General features: G+C 40.6%; 1 protein-coding gene across 8 annotated transcripts in view; it reads right to left on the bottom strand.

Moving 5' to 3' along the window:
- The window catches only part of LOC127934027 (ryanodine receptor 1), a 115,214-nt gene that overhangs the window by 97,107 nt on the left and 118 nt on the right, over window positions 1-17,989 (bottom strand). For 5 of the 8 annotated variants that reach the window (XM_052531199.1, XM_052531201.1, XM_052531200.1 and 2 more), the window contains exon 1: window positions 16,413-16,678. In XM_052531199.1, coding sequence (XP_052387159.1) covers window positions 16,413-16,460 — 48 coding nt within the window. In that variant the 5' untranslated portion in view covers window positions 16,461-16,678. Of the gene's footprint in view, window positions 1-16,412; window positions 16,680-17,989 lie in introns of those variants that run through there. The other 3 variants (XM_052531197.1, XM_052531198.1, XM_052531196.1) reach the window with 2 other exon arrangements.

Here is a 17,989-nt window from a genome sequence, read left to right as displayed (position 1 = left end):
AATAAATCAATTTTAAAAATATTAATTGAAAAAAAAATTTTAATTACTACATCACAACATCACTGCTTTACCGTGTTTTATTTTTTTATTTTTTATTTTTTTATAAATGCAGCCTTTGTGTCCATAGAGAATTCTTAAAAAAACATGAAAAAAAATAATAATCAAACTGACCACAAATTATATATAGGTATAAGGTTCATCTAACAATTATAGAAATGAATCAACCTTACCTACTGTAAACTCTAATAATACTTGAGTTTAAATCAGTTCATCTAGCCTATTAGAACTTTTACAGCACTTATAATTTCACTTCAAGAACAGATTTCAAAATAACGCAGTCATTCTGTAATGGTCTAATAGAAAGTACATAAAAATCACTGCAATATCAGTTGTCAATATGAACAGCAAACGAATGAAAATGAAAATGAAAAACAACTTGATTAGTTTTTTTTAATATGAAGACAGAAAAAGTAATTTGCAGTCTACATTTACATCTGACAAAATCAAAAAATATATTTTGATATGATCAAAATGGACTAATGGCACATTGGTTGATTAAACAAACAAACAAACAGTGTTACCTCATTCTGTAAGCCTAATAACTGTACTATCTCTCTGTCCCAGGGATCTGCATGAGAGGCACTCATAAAGGTTCTCATCACTTAGGTAGTTTCATCAACTGCTGAAAACATCTAGAGCTCTTAAACATGAAAAATCTGCAGTTTTATGAGTCATAACCATGACTCCACCGACTGAATTTCAAAACGTTTGACTCATAGAAGCTCTAATGTGTGCTTATGGGTGATTGTTTAGATCGATTTAACATATGCCAATTAATCTTTAATCTTTGTTTATCCAACAAGCAAGAGTTTTATTTCCACAGTACAGGGAGTTCACCCTAAAAGGAAAAATTCTAAATGGTTTGGTTCCCAACAGTCTATCTTGTGCTCTGAAGAAGAAAAAAAGTAGACAAAGCAGTTATGGAAAGCTATGAGAATGATTAAATGATGACAGATTTTAATTTTTGAGTGAACTATTACTTTAATAGTGTCCAATATTCTACAGCTGTTCTGCAAAGAAGTAACTTAAGTTAGTTCTGTTATTTAACTAAGGTCAAAGTCAGCAGAACAAAGACACCACAATTGAACAATATTTCAAGTACAGAATAATCATAGTACCATTTGAAAAGTGGCCAGACGAGATTAATGTTTATTTATGTGCTGACACATTGCAGATATTTGAGTGACTCTGATGCTAGTGTCATATTTTCTGCTTACTGATTTCTGAACCCATCCACTACAATTTTTTATGAGCAATGATTAACATCCCATGCATGACTCAATTCTTTGTTTACAAGTATCTCACGGTAAATATTTTTCAACACTGATTAATAAAGAAAAAAAAAAAAACACCTCACAAATAAAAACATGACTGGAGAGAAGATGTCAGTTCCAGTCCCACCAGATCGACAATGATTTAATTTAACTTAATTATATAAATTAATTACTAAATAATTTCCACTTTCACTTCATCAGAAAATTATATTGTAGAGGTTTATAAAAAAAACTGAATGTAGAAAAGGCATTGTATTAAATAAATAAATAAAGTAAAAATTTTGCCAGTTTGGCGTGATATATTACTTAACCTAACATCCTTAAAATAAACAGCAATAACGTGTATGTATTTTGATGGTCCAACTAACAGTCTGCTGAACAAGTTCAGATTGATCACTGATTATGAACTTGAATAACTGGTTAAAACATGTTGTTCAAAATGAATAGATATTTTAACTTTATGTAGTTCTTTTGATTGTATTTTGTTGTCAAAGTTATGTGTTAAGTTGTGTTATTACATGACAATAACGCAATCTTAATGTACGGTTTATTTTAAAATGCGAACTAACTTGGATCAGCAAGTAAAAACTTTTTTTGAGTTCATGTGGCTTAATTATTACGTCTGATGAAAGCACAGACCTTCTTTATTGTTAATTTCTTCCATGATCTGAGTTGATTAAATACAAAAAAATCCTAAAGCTAGTCGCCTCAAGTTTATTTCTAATTTTTCATAAGTGTTGATTAATAAATGCTGTTAACAAATTGGCATCTATGGATTATTTAAGAAACGTAAACATCTGTTGAAGCTTTCTGATGCATAATTATTATTTTTTATAGTGGAAAAAGCTTTTTAGATTTTTATAAACTGTTTCCTGGTTTCCTAAAGGCTCTTTGGAGAACCCAATTTGGTTGTTTTATGATATTGGTGCAAAAATCCCCTTCTGGAACCTTCATTTTTAAGAGTAAGCATATAACGACTCTGTTACGAACTTAACCCCCGTTCCCTGATGGAGGCAACGGAGACGTTATGTTGAACGACATATGGGGAAATAACGTCTCCGTTCCCTCCATCAGGGAATGAGGGTTACGTACGTAACCGAGATGTTCCCTATCTGTCTGTTACTACGAGTTATGTCGAACGACATATGGGGTCTCACTTGGGAGGCCAATCATCTCTGAGTTTAAGAGAAAACGCCAATGAAAATTTGCTAGTTGATTTAACATACCTGAGCCACTCCCGATGCCAACGGGTATAAATAGGGTGACAGGTGCATCATTAGGTTTTACGCTGAGGAGCCGAGAACGTGTCCCGGCAACAGCCACCGGTTCAAGGTTGTGGCATGGGGACATAACGTCTCCGTTCCCTCCATCAGGGAATGAGGGTTACGTACGTAACCGAGACGTTCCCTATCTGTCAGCCACTACGAGTTATGTCGAACGACATATGGGGTCCTTTGGAAAATGCCACAACCTGAACACCGTCACAACCCTGTGGCACTGCAATTGTCGGCAAGCCGTGGCGTGCCACAGAAGCTACACTTAAGGTCATAACCTTTCCAAAGCCCCAGCACAAATTCACTGACCTTGGTACCGAAGGGGCCAAAGGGTGAGTACATGGCTGCTGGAGAAGGCCATGCTGCTGTTCCGCCCATATAAAGTTAATGGAAGGGATTTCAACCTTCAGTGAAAGATTGTTTCAAATCTTCCCTATTTGTTATTACAGCTTGGCAAGACAATGGGGAAGCGAGCCTTAAGAAAAGGTCGCTACGGAGACCACATCCTACCAGTAGGGACACACATATGGAGATATAGACTGACCCAGGGGGCAGTACTACAGTACATATGGAAGGGGTCTCTGAGGAAGGTCCTACCTTAGAATATGGATGGAACGGCTGCCAGAAGAGACTGACAGAACGGGTCTGTCAAGGGAAGACACAGGTTTGCCAAGAGGGAAACCTTACCTTGGAAAAATACACATATGGGATTACCTGTAGGGAATCAAGCCATATGGACACCTAGCCCAGTACAGGGGCTGACCGGAGCTCCGGGCATGCTAACACCAGTACTGGGCCTGGCGACAGACTGCTCCACCAAGTCTGACTGCCTAGGGTGCTGGAGGATGCTCAACCAGGGTGCGCCAACTGGGGAACTCTACTGGGAGAAGAAAGGCACTTGCATCCCTATGTTAGAGTAAACTTGACACCCAGTCAGCCCTTCCCACCAATTTACCTGTTACCCAACACACGGGAAGAATCTGGCTCTACACGAAGGTTGTAAAACCTCGCAAAGGTGTTAGGTGTCGCCCAGCACGCAGCTCGACAGATGTCTGCCAGAGAGGCGCCGTGCGCAAGCACATAGGAGGAGGCCACACTCCATGTGGAGTGGGCCCTCACCCGCAGGGGGCATGGCTCTCCTTGGGAATAGTATGCCAAGGCGATGTCATCCACTATCCAGTAGGCCAACCTCTGCTTGGAGACAGCCTGCCCCTTCTGCTGACCTCCAAAGCAGTCCAGGAGCTGCTCAGAGCTTCTGAAGCTCTGGGTGCAGTCCACGTATATGCGAAGCGCTCTTACGGGACACAGCAGGTTCACCACCTGGTCTTGGAAGGGGTCTCAGGACAACGTGAGAGTAGGCCAGCCCGTACACAAGGCACTCTTCACTTACTGAAAATGCTTGGAGGTCCCCGACCCTCTTGATGGAAGTGAGTGCGATCAGGAGCGCTCTCTTGAGAGACAAAAACTTAAGCTCTACTGAATCCAGCGGCTTAAAGGGAGGTCTACCCAGGGACCGGCCGTCCACTGCATCGTGATGGGCTGAAATGGCAGCCACATACACTTTCAGGGAGGTGTCAGCCCACGCTCCAGGAAAGAAAGCACGACTCTGACCGGGCATCTCCGGGGTTCTTCTCAGTGAGAAGAACACCAATTCGTGAACAGACTCTACTTCAGAGCATAGGCCTGCCTCGTAGAGGGGGCTCTAGCCTGAGTGATAGTGGCAGATCACTTAGGTCTGCCGCGTCCCATCCAGAAGGAGGTTCCAAAGATCTGGACGCGGGTGCCAAATGGTACCAAGCCCCTGAGAGAGGAGGTCCCTCCTCAGGGGGATGCGCCAGGGAGGGGCTGTCACGAGGAGCATGAGTTCGAAAACCAGGTCCGGGTGGGCAAGTAAGGCGCAACCAACAGGAACTGTTCCATGTCCGCCCTGACCTTGCACAGCATCTGTGCGAGCAGGCTCACTGGGGGAAACGCATAATTGCGTAATGCCTGAGGCCAGCTGTTTGCCAGTGCATCTGTTTCCCAGGGGGGCCTGGGACAGGGAATAGTACAGCTGGCAGTGGGAGGACTCGTGGGAAGCGAACAGGTCTACCTGGGCTTCCCCGAATCGACTCCAGATCAGCTGGACCATCTGGGGATGGAGTCGCCATTCCCTGGGGAAAGGTGAGCTGTCGTGAGATCACGTCGGCTGCACGATTGAGCTCCCCTGGGATGTGGGTAATGCGCAGCGACTTGAGCTGCGTCTGACTCCAGAGGAGGAGATGGCGGGCGAGTTGAGACATGCGACGTGATTGTAGACTGCCCAGTCAGTTGATGTACGAAACAGCTGCAGTGTTGTCCGTGTGGACCAACACATGCCTGTCTAGCAACAGCGGCCGAAACCGCCATAAGGCTAGATGCACTGCCAGCAACTCCAGACAGTTGATGTTCCAAAACAGTCGAGGTCCTGTCCAGAACCCTGAAGCTGTCTGCCCGTTGCATGTCGTGCTAGATGCACTGCCAGCAACTCCAGACAGTTGATGTTCCAAAACAGTCGAGGTCCTGTCCAGAACCCTGAAGCTGTCTGCCCGTTGCTTGTTCTAAGGGCACGCCGGCCTGTAGAAAGGCAAGGTTCAACCAGGGGCTGAATCGGCGTCGACAAATAGGTGTGATGGTGACACAATGTGTTCCGCGGCTCCATGCCCATCTCGGGACTCGGGAGTGCAACCAGTGCTGAAGTGGCCTCATATGGAGCAACCCGAGCGGCGTGACTGCGGCTGCGGATGCCATATACCCCAGGAGCCTCTGAAAGTGTTTCAGTGGTTCCACTGTTCCCCCCCTGAAGGAACTCAGGCAGTTCAGCACTGACTGGGCACGATCGCTGGTGAGCCGTGCCGTCATACTCACAGAGTCTAACTCCATACCGAGATAAGAGATTCTCTGCGCAGGGGAGAGCTTGCTCTTCTCTCGGTTGACCTGAAGGCCCAACTGACTGAGGTGCCAGAGAACCAAGTCCCTGTGATCGCACAACTGCTCTAGGGACCGGGCCATAATGAGCCAGTCGTCGAGATAGTTGAGGAACCCACTTCCCAGAGTGGGGCAAGGGTGCCATCTGCGACCTTGGTAAAGACACGGGGGGACAGGGAGAGCCTGAAGGGGAGGACCTTGTACTGTCATGCCTGACCCTTGAATGCAAACTGCAGAAACGGTCTGTGGCGAGGGAGGATCAAGACATAAAAGCATGCGTCTTTCAGGTCGATCGCTGCAAACCAGTCCTAGGGCTGAACTCATTTGATAATGCATTTCTGCGTCAGCATCTTGAACGGGAGCTAGTGCAGGGCCCGATTCAGGACTCGCAGATCCAGGATAGGCCGAAGGCCACCGCTTTTCTTGGGTACGATGAAGTAAGGGCTGCAAAACCCTGTCCTCATCTCGGCTGGAGGGACCGGCTCGATTGCATCCTTCGCCAGCAGGACAGCAATTTCCTTGCGCAAGACACAGGAGTCCCGGACTGCCACCGAAGTCTCGAGCATGCCATTGAACTTGGGAGGTCGCCGGATATGCAGGATAGCCATGTCATGCAGAGCAGAGGCAGCTTGGGCCGCAGCACTGTAAGCCTTGGCAGCGAGAGCGGCCAACAGCTTACATGCCTTGGGTGAGAGGCGCGGACTATTTATCCAAGTGGCGGTGTTTTGTGGACACAAGTGCACCGTAATTGCACTCTCCTGCTGGGGAATGTCAATGCACCCCTAGCTGCCCCGCCATCGAGGGTAGTGAGGACGGAGGAATGAAATGAGCTGCTTCCGGCCATAAAAATGGGTCCTCCACGACTGCATCACTTCCCCATGCACATCCGGGAAGAAAGGAACCAGAGCAAAACGCGGTTGTGAGCCGCGCTCTACACAGAGAACCAATCGAACAGCCATGAGCACTCAGGGCTGGGCAGTGCATTCACCTCCATCCTGATGCTCACAGCTGCCCGGGCAAGCACGGCTGTCAACTCTGGGTCCAATTCGGCAGTGGCCACAACACCCTAGGGGGGCAGCCTCACCGAATCTTCATACACAGAAGTCAGCAGCCCATCCCCGATGCTGCAATCGACATCTGATCCCAGGCGGCAAACTGAATGACCCGTTGGGACTGCCATAAGACAGCCCAGCAACATCACCCAGCAGCCGCACAGGACAAACACCGCGGAAGGGGTAAGAGCTCTCACTGTCACCTTCAAATCTCCCAGAGCACTAGCCGGCGGTCCTCTGCTCGTGGCAGAGAAACCTGAACGGGTAGTGACAGAGGGGTCTGCTCCTTTCCCTTTAAGAAAGGAGAGACGCGATCACAGCGTTGCCATGGTCACACATGCAGTGTGTGCATGAACCATCCACGAACACGCCTTCAGCATGCTGAATGCCCAGACACAGAAGACAACGATCGTGGCCGTTGTCAGAGAACAGGAAACGACCGCATCCAGAAGGACGCGGACGAAACGGCGTCTTTAAAAAGACGCAAATTGTCCGTTTTTTGCTCTTTTAGGAAATCTGCTCTCTAGTTGAAGCGCCCAGGGGAATCGCTGAAAGGGACACCACTGTTTGCGCCGTATCGCAAACCAGAACAGCTTCCCGACACAGCAGATTAATGGCTTTGTGGAGTATAACAGCTTTCATACAACCACTCTGCCCCGAAGCAAAAATCTAATGAGTGGATGCACTCAGGTTTGTTAAATCCACTAGCCAATTTTCATTGGCGTTTTCTATTAAACTCAGAGATGATTGGCCTCCCAAGTGAGACCCCATATGTCGTTCGACATAACTCGTAGTGACCGACAGATAGGGAACGTCTCGGTTATGTACGTAACCCTCGTTCCCTGATGGAGGGAACGGAGACGTTATGTCCCCATATGTCGTTCGACATAACTCGTAGTGACCGAGAGATAGGGAATTAAATAAATGAGCCCTTGCTGTTAAAGAGTAGATAAATTATTCTACAATGATATGGTTTTTACTGTTATATATTTATGTTGATGCCAAGATCTACATTTACATTTAGGCATTAGCAGACCATCTATCCAAAGAGACTTACAAATAAGGAACATTTAAGATACAGTATTAAGCTGGCACTATCATTTGAATCATGAGTATATACAATACACGATTACAGGTGCATCTCAATCAATTAGAATATCATGGAGAAGTTCATTTATTTCAGTAATTCAACTCAAATTGTGAAACTCGTGTATAAGATAAATTCAATGCACACAGACTGAAGTAGTTTAAGTCTTTGTTTCTTTTAATTGTGATGATTCTGGCTCACATTTAACTAAAACCCACCAATTAACTCAACGAATTAGAATATGGTGACATGCAAATCAGCTAATCAACTCAAAACACCTGCAAAGTTTTCCTGACCCTTCAAAACAGGGGCACTGCACAAGATCCCGGGCCCTATGCATAGGCAGTCCTAATGGGCCCCCCTCCCCTTGAAAATATATATTCCAGACTTTTCAATGGCCCTCTCTTCCTTTGGGGCCCTGGTAATCAGTACTGGTTTTACCCCCAGTCCGACACCCCTGCTTCAAAACGGTCTCTCAGTTTGGTTCACTAGGCTACACAATCATGGGGAAGACTGCTGATCTGACTGTTCTCCAAAAGTCATTGACACCCTTCATCGACATGCAGTGCACTGAATTTATTTAATACACGAGTTTCACAATTTGAGTTGAATTATGGAATACATGAACTTTTCCAAGACATTCTAATCTGTATCTAGAGCATATATAACCAGTAGTGAAATGCGAGTCAGGTCCGCTCCATGGACAGTGCAATTATTAAAGGATACAACACATATGAAAATATACATAAATATAGGTATGAAAGAATTAAATAACTGTAAACAATAGAAATATATGAATAAAATATAAAAAAGATGTATACTGTTGAATTGAATATAGAATAGAAAATAATGTACATGAAAGTATACTGAAGTCTTATATTAAGATACACAGGATTGTGCAAGAGGCGAATGTGCAAACAGGTTGTGACACTGTCAGTATTCTCTTTAGTGGACTCAGGGGTCAGTTAAAGTTTCTGGCTGACATAAGCGATTCTTCTCTTTAAAGGGACTGGAGTGCTAGCAGAAGGAACACCTGTTCATTCTGTAAGATGTGATCATGACAGCGCACATGAACCCTGGCTGTCAATGAACAGAGTCTGTTAGGGGTGAGGTGTAGATTTGATCAGCTGTGGGCTAAGCAAGACATAAGCCTAAGAAAGACTCCTGCTTTACACATTCAAGACCTGTGGACTCTTCTGAAGAGCTAATGGTCTAATACTTCATCAAGCACACACACCTCTCACCTCTCTTTCCTCCCATGAAGAGTCCCCTGTGACATACAGGCACTTATTGTGAGCTGCATAACTGAGCACTAAAATTAGTGCTTCTAAATCCTTCTCTCCTCATTTCTGAGGCCAGTCATCACCGATTTGGTATTTAGGGAGAAAACGAACAATATGTTAAAGAGTAACATAGCATAAAAGCCCAAAATATTTATATAACTAAGTATGTGAGATCTTTCAATGTTCAATACATAACAGCAGCCTCTAAACCATTTTTTAGTGTGGAGAACATTAACAAAATTCTAAGAAAATAACCTTTTGTCCTATACACACATAAAGGGGTCATATGATGTGATTTCAAGTTTTCCTTTCTTTTTGTAGTGTTACAAGCTGTTCGTGAATAGATAAGATCCCTGTAGTTGCAAATACTAAAGTCTCAAACCCAATGAGATATTCTTTATAAAAGTCAATACTCGTCCACGCCCCCCTAAAACGCCTTATTTAACCCTTATTTAAGCAGACAGTGCAGAGTGGCTCTTGTTGTTTGTCAGTTCTCCGATCACAAATGCAGACATGGTTTTATGTTTACGCGTCACGATGCAATGCCATGCATAAAAAGACAGTATAAGTCATTATAATCTGTAATTATCCTCACTGGATGCAACAAATGGCTCACTTGTAATGGGTTTTATTGTTATTGTCTTGTCTTGGAATTCTTACCGGGACACGCATCACAGTATGTCAAGGGGTCTAATATTTCCACCATAGGCTTGAGGCATTCGGCCAATCATTTTGGTTTTGGGAGTTCCCAACAACAGGTTGAGATGCATTCCAGGTCAAAAAACACATTCGTTGTCCAATTTGAGATGATTGGTCCGACTGGTCTCATTTCCATTTCATCCTGCCTGTAATGCCTGATAAAGCAGTGTTTGTGAAAGCAGTGCTGCTTTGTGTACAGCCGTTACCGGGGAACCCACTATTTTTACCACTCCAAAGAGTGCCCCTAGTGGCAAAAAAATAGAATTTGGATTTTCATGCAGACCAACAGAAAAGACCAACAAGTGGGCAGGCAATATGCTAATGGAATATAAGCATTGGATTTATTAAAAAAATTATTCATTTCAATGAGTCAGAGTCTTCTCTTTTAAAACTTTGCAGGATGTTTTCATTCACTTACAGCTGTGTTACACATTGCATGAAAGGTAATTTAAAAAAATCCATAATAGGGTCACTTTAAAGTCGGCATGAAACAGAAGTAGCAATTGTCTTTTTTTGTCTACTGTGACGTCTATCCGAGTGAAACGGCATCTGAAATTAGAGGGCGGGACTTGAAAACAGTTCAAATCTGCATATGAGGAAGTTGAAATAGCACGGCTGCATCAACAAATATGTTTTAATATCAGTTTTTACATTTGTTAACACTATCAGGTATGTTTAGGTTTGGGTATGGTGTAGGGCATATTTCCAATACAATAGAGCTTAACTTGTAGACAGTCCCCGGATATTTGAATTCTGAATCACAGCAATATGTGCCTAAAGCAATAAAATAAAAACACAGTAATACATACCTATATCAACATAATAAAAACGTGCCAGGGTTCACGTACTGAACTCGTGTTTTAGCACCACTCAGTGGACATTTCTCTTGGAAACTGGCGAAACATGAAGTAAGGTATATGTAAAAACAGTGTTGTACAAAAAGTACACAGAGGAACATATTTTTATGAGGCCAGTTTGCTTAAACAAAGGTTCCATTGGGGAGGGGTTCGATAGAAGAACCATTCTGGGTTCCCCAAATAAAATCTCAGTAATCAGCTTCAATATTAACCTTAATGATCTAAATAACTGTTTTCCATTATAAAGAATGTTTCATGCAATGGAAAGGTTGTTAAAGGTTCTACATGGAACCAAAGGTGCCAAGAACCTAATAGTTAGAGAGTCGGACTTGTAACACAAAAGTCGCGGATTCAAGTTGGTACCAGCTCTCTCCCACCCTTGAATACCATGACTAAGGTGAGACCCTTGAGCAAGGCACTGAATCCCCAACTGCTCTCTGGGCACCGCAGCAAAAATGGCTGCCCACTGCTCTGGATGTGTGTACACAGTGTGAGGTGTGTGTCTGTGTGTGCCATCGTATGTTCACTACTCACTGATGTGTGTGTGCACTTAGATGGGTTAAATGCAGAGCACAAATTCTGAGTATGGGAAAACATACTTGGCTTCACATCACATCACTTTCATTTTGAAGAGTGTGGAATTTATTACAGAAGTGATTAATTTCTTTTATGCTTCATCTGCAACACACACATACACACACACTGTCCTCGCTATGGATTCAGGCAAAGACAAAGTAGGACACAGAATCTCTTGCTCTCCCTCCAGAGTGTCACTTATAGTGGTGAAACTATAAAAGGAAACTGCTGTTATAGCCTGGAACCCGAATACCCCCTCAAATGCACTCCAACACCACTGACGCTATTCTATCTCTATTTTCCATCTATTTATTTTTCAACATCTTAAAGGTGCTCAGTAAAGTATGGAGAAAGTTTTCCGTTAACATTTAAATTAATCTCAACAGCAGTTGCTTGGCTGGTGCAGGACCCCCTTTGATATATGTAATCTTTGATCACCTGAATTTGTATATTCCATGCAATTCTGGAGCATCATTAAACTGCTGTCATCACTGTTGATTGGGTAATGCCTCTATTTAGAACACTAAGGCATGTCACACAACTCTTACATCACAACAAAAGGAAAAAGGAAGAGTCTCAGAAACAGTAGGTGAAAACCAAAGGGCTTTCCTGAAAGGATTCCCCCAAGGACACATACTGTTGAGCCCTTCAGAAAACTGCCGGTTCTTGACCGACCCACGCATGCTGAGTCACTTTATGGATTACAGCAGTCACACACTCTCCACACAGCACATAACACTGCTCCTTTAGCTCTGAAATATATATAAAGACAATCTCACACAATCTGCACCTTTCATTGCAATGATGTTGGGATATTGTCATACATGGAGATAAAGGAAATCAAATACAAATATATTTACGTAAGAAAGCCCCAAAAAGATTGGAAGCCGTTTTTTTCCACTTTCTTTCCATTGTAATTTAAACACGAGTCCCTGTTCGTAACACATTTTACTTTTGTAATCTGATCTTTTCAAGGGGAAAAAAAGAAGTAAGACAAAGTAGGATATTGTTATTGTCTTTATTGATTGTATTGTCAAAAGTCCATATAGCCAAACTTTAATGAAAGCAACAGCTATTTATGGCTACAGCTAGCCTAGAAATTACATTAAATAAAATACTGGGAAAGATTATTATTGTGAGACTATTTTAGTATTATTTATAGATTTGTATTTACATTACAGTTTTTATTAATTTGATCAATTATTATGTTTCCATTTTGATTTTAGTGTTTGTTTTTTTAGCAATTCAGTTTAACCTTATTTCTTTCATTTAGTTGCCAAGTCAATTTTTTTATTTTAGTTCTTAAGTTTAAGTTCAATATAATCTTTATATTGTATATATTTTAGCTTCATTGTATTGTACTTTAGCTTTATTTCAATTAACAAAAATAATTAGTAATAGTTGAGTTAAAATATTCCATTCGATTTGAAATAGCTTGCACTCTTCACAATAAGTAAACTAAAAACAGGATTCACTATGTCATGTTGACTTTAAATCACAGTAACAGAATCTGTTCTCATATTCCTGATTTGGGTAGAAAACTATTTTTGAAGTGTATTACATATACACTTCTCTTTCTCTTCCACTCATCCCTCTCTTCTCCAGTGCTCACAGTGAAATAAAAACAGCAGAGAGTGAAAGTTGGAAAGTTGCTGAGAGGGAGAGGTGGGTCATCTACCATCCACACACAAAGACAAAAAGGACACTAAACATTAACCATAAAACAACTGAAAAACCAACTAAAATGATTATGTAACCAAAAGAGCAAAGTGGTTAAATAGCACTTGTTAGCTTTTATTTGAAATCTTATGATCCTGTAAAGAACAATCTCCATTACAGACTCTAGTCTGTTTATATAGTGTTAAAGTCTATAGACTGTTTCCTTCCAAACAACACTTCAAAAATGTCTGTCTTTTGCACGTGTGGGCCCAGAGCAGCTGTGAGGCTTTATTTTGGTGTCTCGTGAAGAATATAAAAAGTTAACCTTTGATCATAAAGGTGTAAGGGATTCTTTACAGCATTGTCATCCACATAACACTCTTATTAGCATTCCTAACTGAGACATGAGGATGTATTATACTGTAAATATCAGCTGATCTCAATGGACAAATGGATTGAGGGTCTTCCAGACAGATGCAGAATGGTCTTCGACATCCAGGAAATCCAGGAAGTATACGTATAACTAGGGTTGCAGTCATACAGGCTCAGTGTTCACGGACCTGCTTTTACCATTCCAATATGGCGAACGGCTTATGTATAGTGGCCCATAGAAACAGCTGCTAATGGGGCAACTATCTACAAATCTATGCTGATAGCTACAACTCTAAATTCTAATTGGATGCTGCATTGCTAGAGTTAGGCAACTGAATAAATGTAAAAAAATAAAATAAAAATTGAAACATTTAAAAAGCTAAGTTTCACTTCTTGTCAATAGAATTATATTTTATAAGAAAAAGTAATCATAATTCTACACAAAAAAACTATTTATTAAACTGGTGCCTTTAAGTTTCATTATATTACTGTTGCTGCCATTTAAAGAGCAATAAAATTAAATGGATCTGTGTGTACAGTGAATTTTACTTCGGTCAAGGAGGGGGATATGTAAGATCAAATAAGAATAATTATTTAATCTATAATTTATAATTCTGAACCTTCTTATACATTGTGCTTTTTTGAGTTAGTGCCAAAAATGGGACCCATTTACTTTCTAATAAAAGAAAGAGCCTAAGGGGTTTAAATATTATATTAATTAACCATAATTCTAGAAGCTTTAAGAACTGTAGGTTCTTTGATACATACAACCATCACATATTTTAATTATTGCTGTAGTTATTGATAGTTCATATGACTTCTTTGTTTGGACGCAGTGATAAACATAAACTGATCTCTGAGGTAGTTCTTTAGTTCTTACATAAAACAGGAACGTACATAAAAATGCAGTTCAAACTTTGACCTGGGGAGGGCAGTAATACACCCAGAAGATATAAGATATAAGATAAAAGATATAAGAAGTAGTTCATATGTTTTTTAAGCATTTTAATTTTTAATTATAATATAATACATTTTCTATTTAATGTAATTCATATTTACTTTTACGTTATTCTGGAACCAACCTGGAAATTTACTGAGGCCCCTAATTAGGCCCCAGCCCCCTGGGTAAGAAAATGTAAAAATTTAATTTATGCATTTAGCAGACGTGTTTATCCCAAGCGACAAACATTCAGGCTAACATTTTTTACCTAACATGTGCTCCCTGGGAATCGAACCCACAACCTTGCACAGCTAACGCAATGCTCTACCACTTGAGCCACAGGAACAAGAACCACTGACTTAGTGGTTAAAAACTTAAAAAAAACGCCCAGATCCAAATCTTCCATTTGACCTTTCTTTTTCACAGTCTTTCAGTCCTTTGGTTTGGAGCTCAAGGAGCTGGCCTGCTTGTTTTATCTTCCACTCATGTTCTGAAAGTCTCTCCTTTCCTGAGGTAAAAATAACTAACGGTGCCAACAGATGCACCAGGCGCTGTCTATCCACACACACTCACATACATCCATTGAATGACAGAATCTTCTAGAAGAACAAGTGAAAAGATGCAGCAGTTACAATATGAGTTCACAGTCAGCAATAACAAAAGCAGGACATGTCCCTGATTAGAGTCGTCGTCCCTCACTGAGTTGTTAGGCAGACTATCAGCTCCATAAGCAGGTCAAATAGCACGTGGGCCACCGTAAAAATAGTCAACTAAATACAGGGTGAGAACCAGGCTTGCAAAAACGTCCATCACAAATTGTCCAAAAACACCATGGTGACAGTTCAACCAACCAGTCCAAATGAAGAGGTTACGAATGTGAATGGGGATGTAAAAAAAAAATCTATTACAGTGTGGTTACATTTACCATTGTTTGGAGAAATTTCACAGGTGAAATCAATTCATTTCAACAGGATTCTACAAGATTAGGAATTTTTGGATAGAGGCGAAAGATTTCCCTGCGCAGATTTCGCAACCAAATTGTTTATACGAATTTGCCACACCGACCAACAGCAAACTGCTTTGTTTTAAAGTAAGTTCATACATCACTACCAGTGTTGGGGAAAGTTACTTTTAAAAGTAATGCATTACAATATTGCGCTACTCCCTAAAAAAATAATTGGAAAGTAATGTGGTACGTTACTTTTGCGATACTTTCAAGTTACTTTTTTTTTTTTTTTATATGAGCAGGGCTTGATTTTTTTTAATATAAGAAGTTCTATTTATAGCAAATGTAAAAGCCCTTTCACACCAAAAAGTTTAATGAATAAACCTCAGGATGAAGGAAAAGTTAATTCATGTCTGTACAGTAAAAAACAGGACAGGTAGGTTCAATACTCTTCGGCAATAAAAATAAAGAAAGAAAGAAAGAAAAAACACTGATGCACAATTGTTAGTTTATCTAAAGTCATTTTTGCTTATTAGTATGATTAAACTGGATCATCAAAGGTCAGCATCAAAGATTAATTAATAAAATGGGATTAGATACATTTGTGTTAACATATTTAATTATTGCAGGTTTGTGTCATATTCTTTTGCATTTCATTTCACAGTTTTAATTCATTTTGATGAATACTAAATCAGTTTTTTTTGCAAGTAGGATGAATTAATGCATTAATTCACATTCACATTTAGTCTAGAACTACATCATGTTCACACAGCACACATAACGCTTCTGTACTTCCGATTTCTCCCAATTTAGGGACAGGAGACTTGTCAGTCAATAAATGGGAAAACAACGTAACTGACGTTACTTTTTTGAAAAAGTAACTCAGATGTTTTCTTGTAAATTAAAAAGTAATTTGTTACTTTACTAGTTACTTGAAAAAAGTTATTTGATTACGTAACTCAAGTTACTTGTAATGTGTTACCCCCAACACTGATCACTACACTATCGACAATGGATCTTATTTGCCAGTTAAAAAGCGCTCGTGAGGGCACAAGCGCTTGACATTTAAATAAGCGTGCATATTTAAAAACAAACAAACAAATCTCCAATCACATGCTGGGATATTTCAAACACTTTTCACAGCAATGATGCAACAGAATGTGTAAGATTGAGGGGGGGCAGATGAAAAAGTTTAAGAGTCTTGCATTTTGCTACTTAACTACTAGTCTAAATGTTGGTGATAGGGCGGGGGGTCATGAGTGCCCCCCAATGTCTATGGTGGTTTTGTCCTGTATATGCCAAAATACCCTTAATGCACAGGCAAAAAAATAAATAACTTTGAGTCCCCCCCCCCCCAAACACTGTAGGTCAAGCAGGCATTACTTACCGTCCGCAGGAACTGTATCTCTTCATCTCCCCCCTCTCCCTCTGCCATCCTTCTCCGAGGGTTATTTGCAGCTCCTCAGGAGAAATCAGAAAATCCTTACGTTTTCTCTTCAGTGTGTTTCAGTGTCTTCTATCTCTCTCTCTCAGTGTGTGTGTGTGTGTGTGCTGGAGGACAGCGTGAGTCCTGTAGCTCTCACGATGGAGTGAGAGAGAGTGACAGAAGATTCAGCACTGCTTCTGTCTCTCTCTCTCTCTCTCTCTCTCTCTTTCTCTTCTCAGTTTCCTTGCTCTCAGATCTTATGGATGGTGCTCTGCCTTCTTACACATTCAACTGGGCCACCCCCTTTGCCTAAAACTGATCCTCCCTCAAGTCTAATGAGCTATAAATGGAAAATGTGCTCGTGTGCGATAATGTCTGGCAGAAGACACTAAGACACACACACATACTCAGCCACACGAGAAGCCTGAATTACATCAGAATTAATCAAATAATGACATTTGTTCAGTTTTTCAGAACTTGTGTAATTTAAGACAATATTTGTGCAAAAACACACAGTAAGCAGCTTGAACAGAGTGGAGTCCTAATGAGAGCTGAACACAGCCGGATATATTGGGTACATATGTGTGCTCAGCACACTCTGTCACTGTAACTGAATACAGGCAGCGAATTAACAGCAAAACTGAATAGAATTTATGTCAGGCACTGCATTTGAAATCATTTTCTATATTTGTATATGAATGTTCTGTTTAAATATAATTGTTTTATGCTCTGCATATATTTATATAACAGCAATTATATTTAAATATATTAATAATATATCAATGTAGTTTAATAAATATATATTTTATACAATTATATACAATATAGAACTATTGTATAATAAATAAAAAAGTATTAATAATAAAATAAAATGAATGATCATTAAATATAATTGGGAACAATTAGGGTACCAATGATTAGAATTCAGGATGAAGGATGAGGCAGTTTTGCCCAAATTTGGGTGCTGGGGAATCAAATTTCTTTAATTTCCTTTTTAGTGCAATGCTGAAGCATGACTTTTGTCTACTTAACCTTGGAAATACAAGAGTGGTACTGTGTATACGTTATGAAATAATATTAAATTCTACAATATAATGTATAAACATCACATAAACAATTATGGGACTCTGGAATAGGAACAAAATGATAAAAGTAAAATCAACACAGCAGTCTCACAGGGCACTGATCCAGCTGGCCAATTAAACAGCCAGATAGATAGATAGATAGATAGATAGATAGATAGATAGATAGATAGATAGATAGATAGATAGATAGATAGATAGATAGATAGATAGATAGATAGATAGATGTGCAGCAGAAGTATTGACAGATTGACACACAAGTAATTAAATTTCTTGTTAAAATTCAATCATACATTTCCCTTTTCTGCATCCAGACAAAAACACAGATCACCAGTCGACTAGACAGTCTGACAGCTGTATAAGCAACACACCCCTAAAATTACTGTAGGAAAACAGAGCCAACGTACTGCACCCAACCACACACACTCACATACACACACTCTCTCAAACAGGCCA

This window comes from Carassius gibelio, chromosome A18 (genome assembly GCF_023724105.1).
Source record: "Carassius gibelio isolate Cgi1373 ecotype wild population from Czech Republic chromosome A18, carGib1.2-hapl.c, whole genome shotgun sequence".
Taxonomy (NCBI): Eukaryota; Metazoa; Chordata; class Actinopteri; order Cypriniformes; family Cyprinidae; genus Carassius; species Carassius gibelio.
Note: the sequence above shows the minus strand (reverse complement) of the source record. Positions and strands in the feature narration are given on the sequence as shown.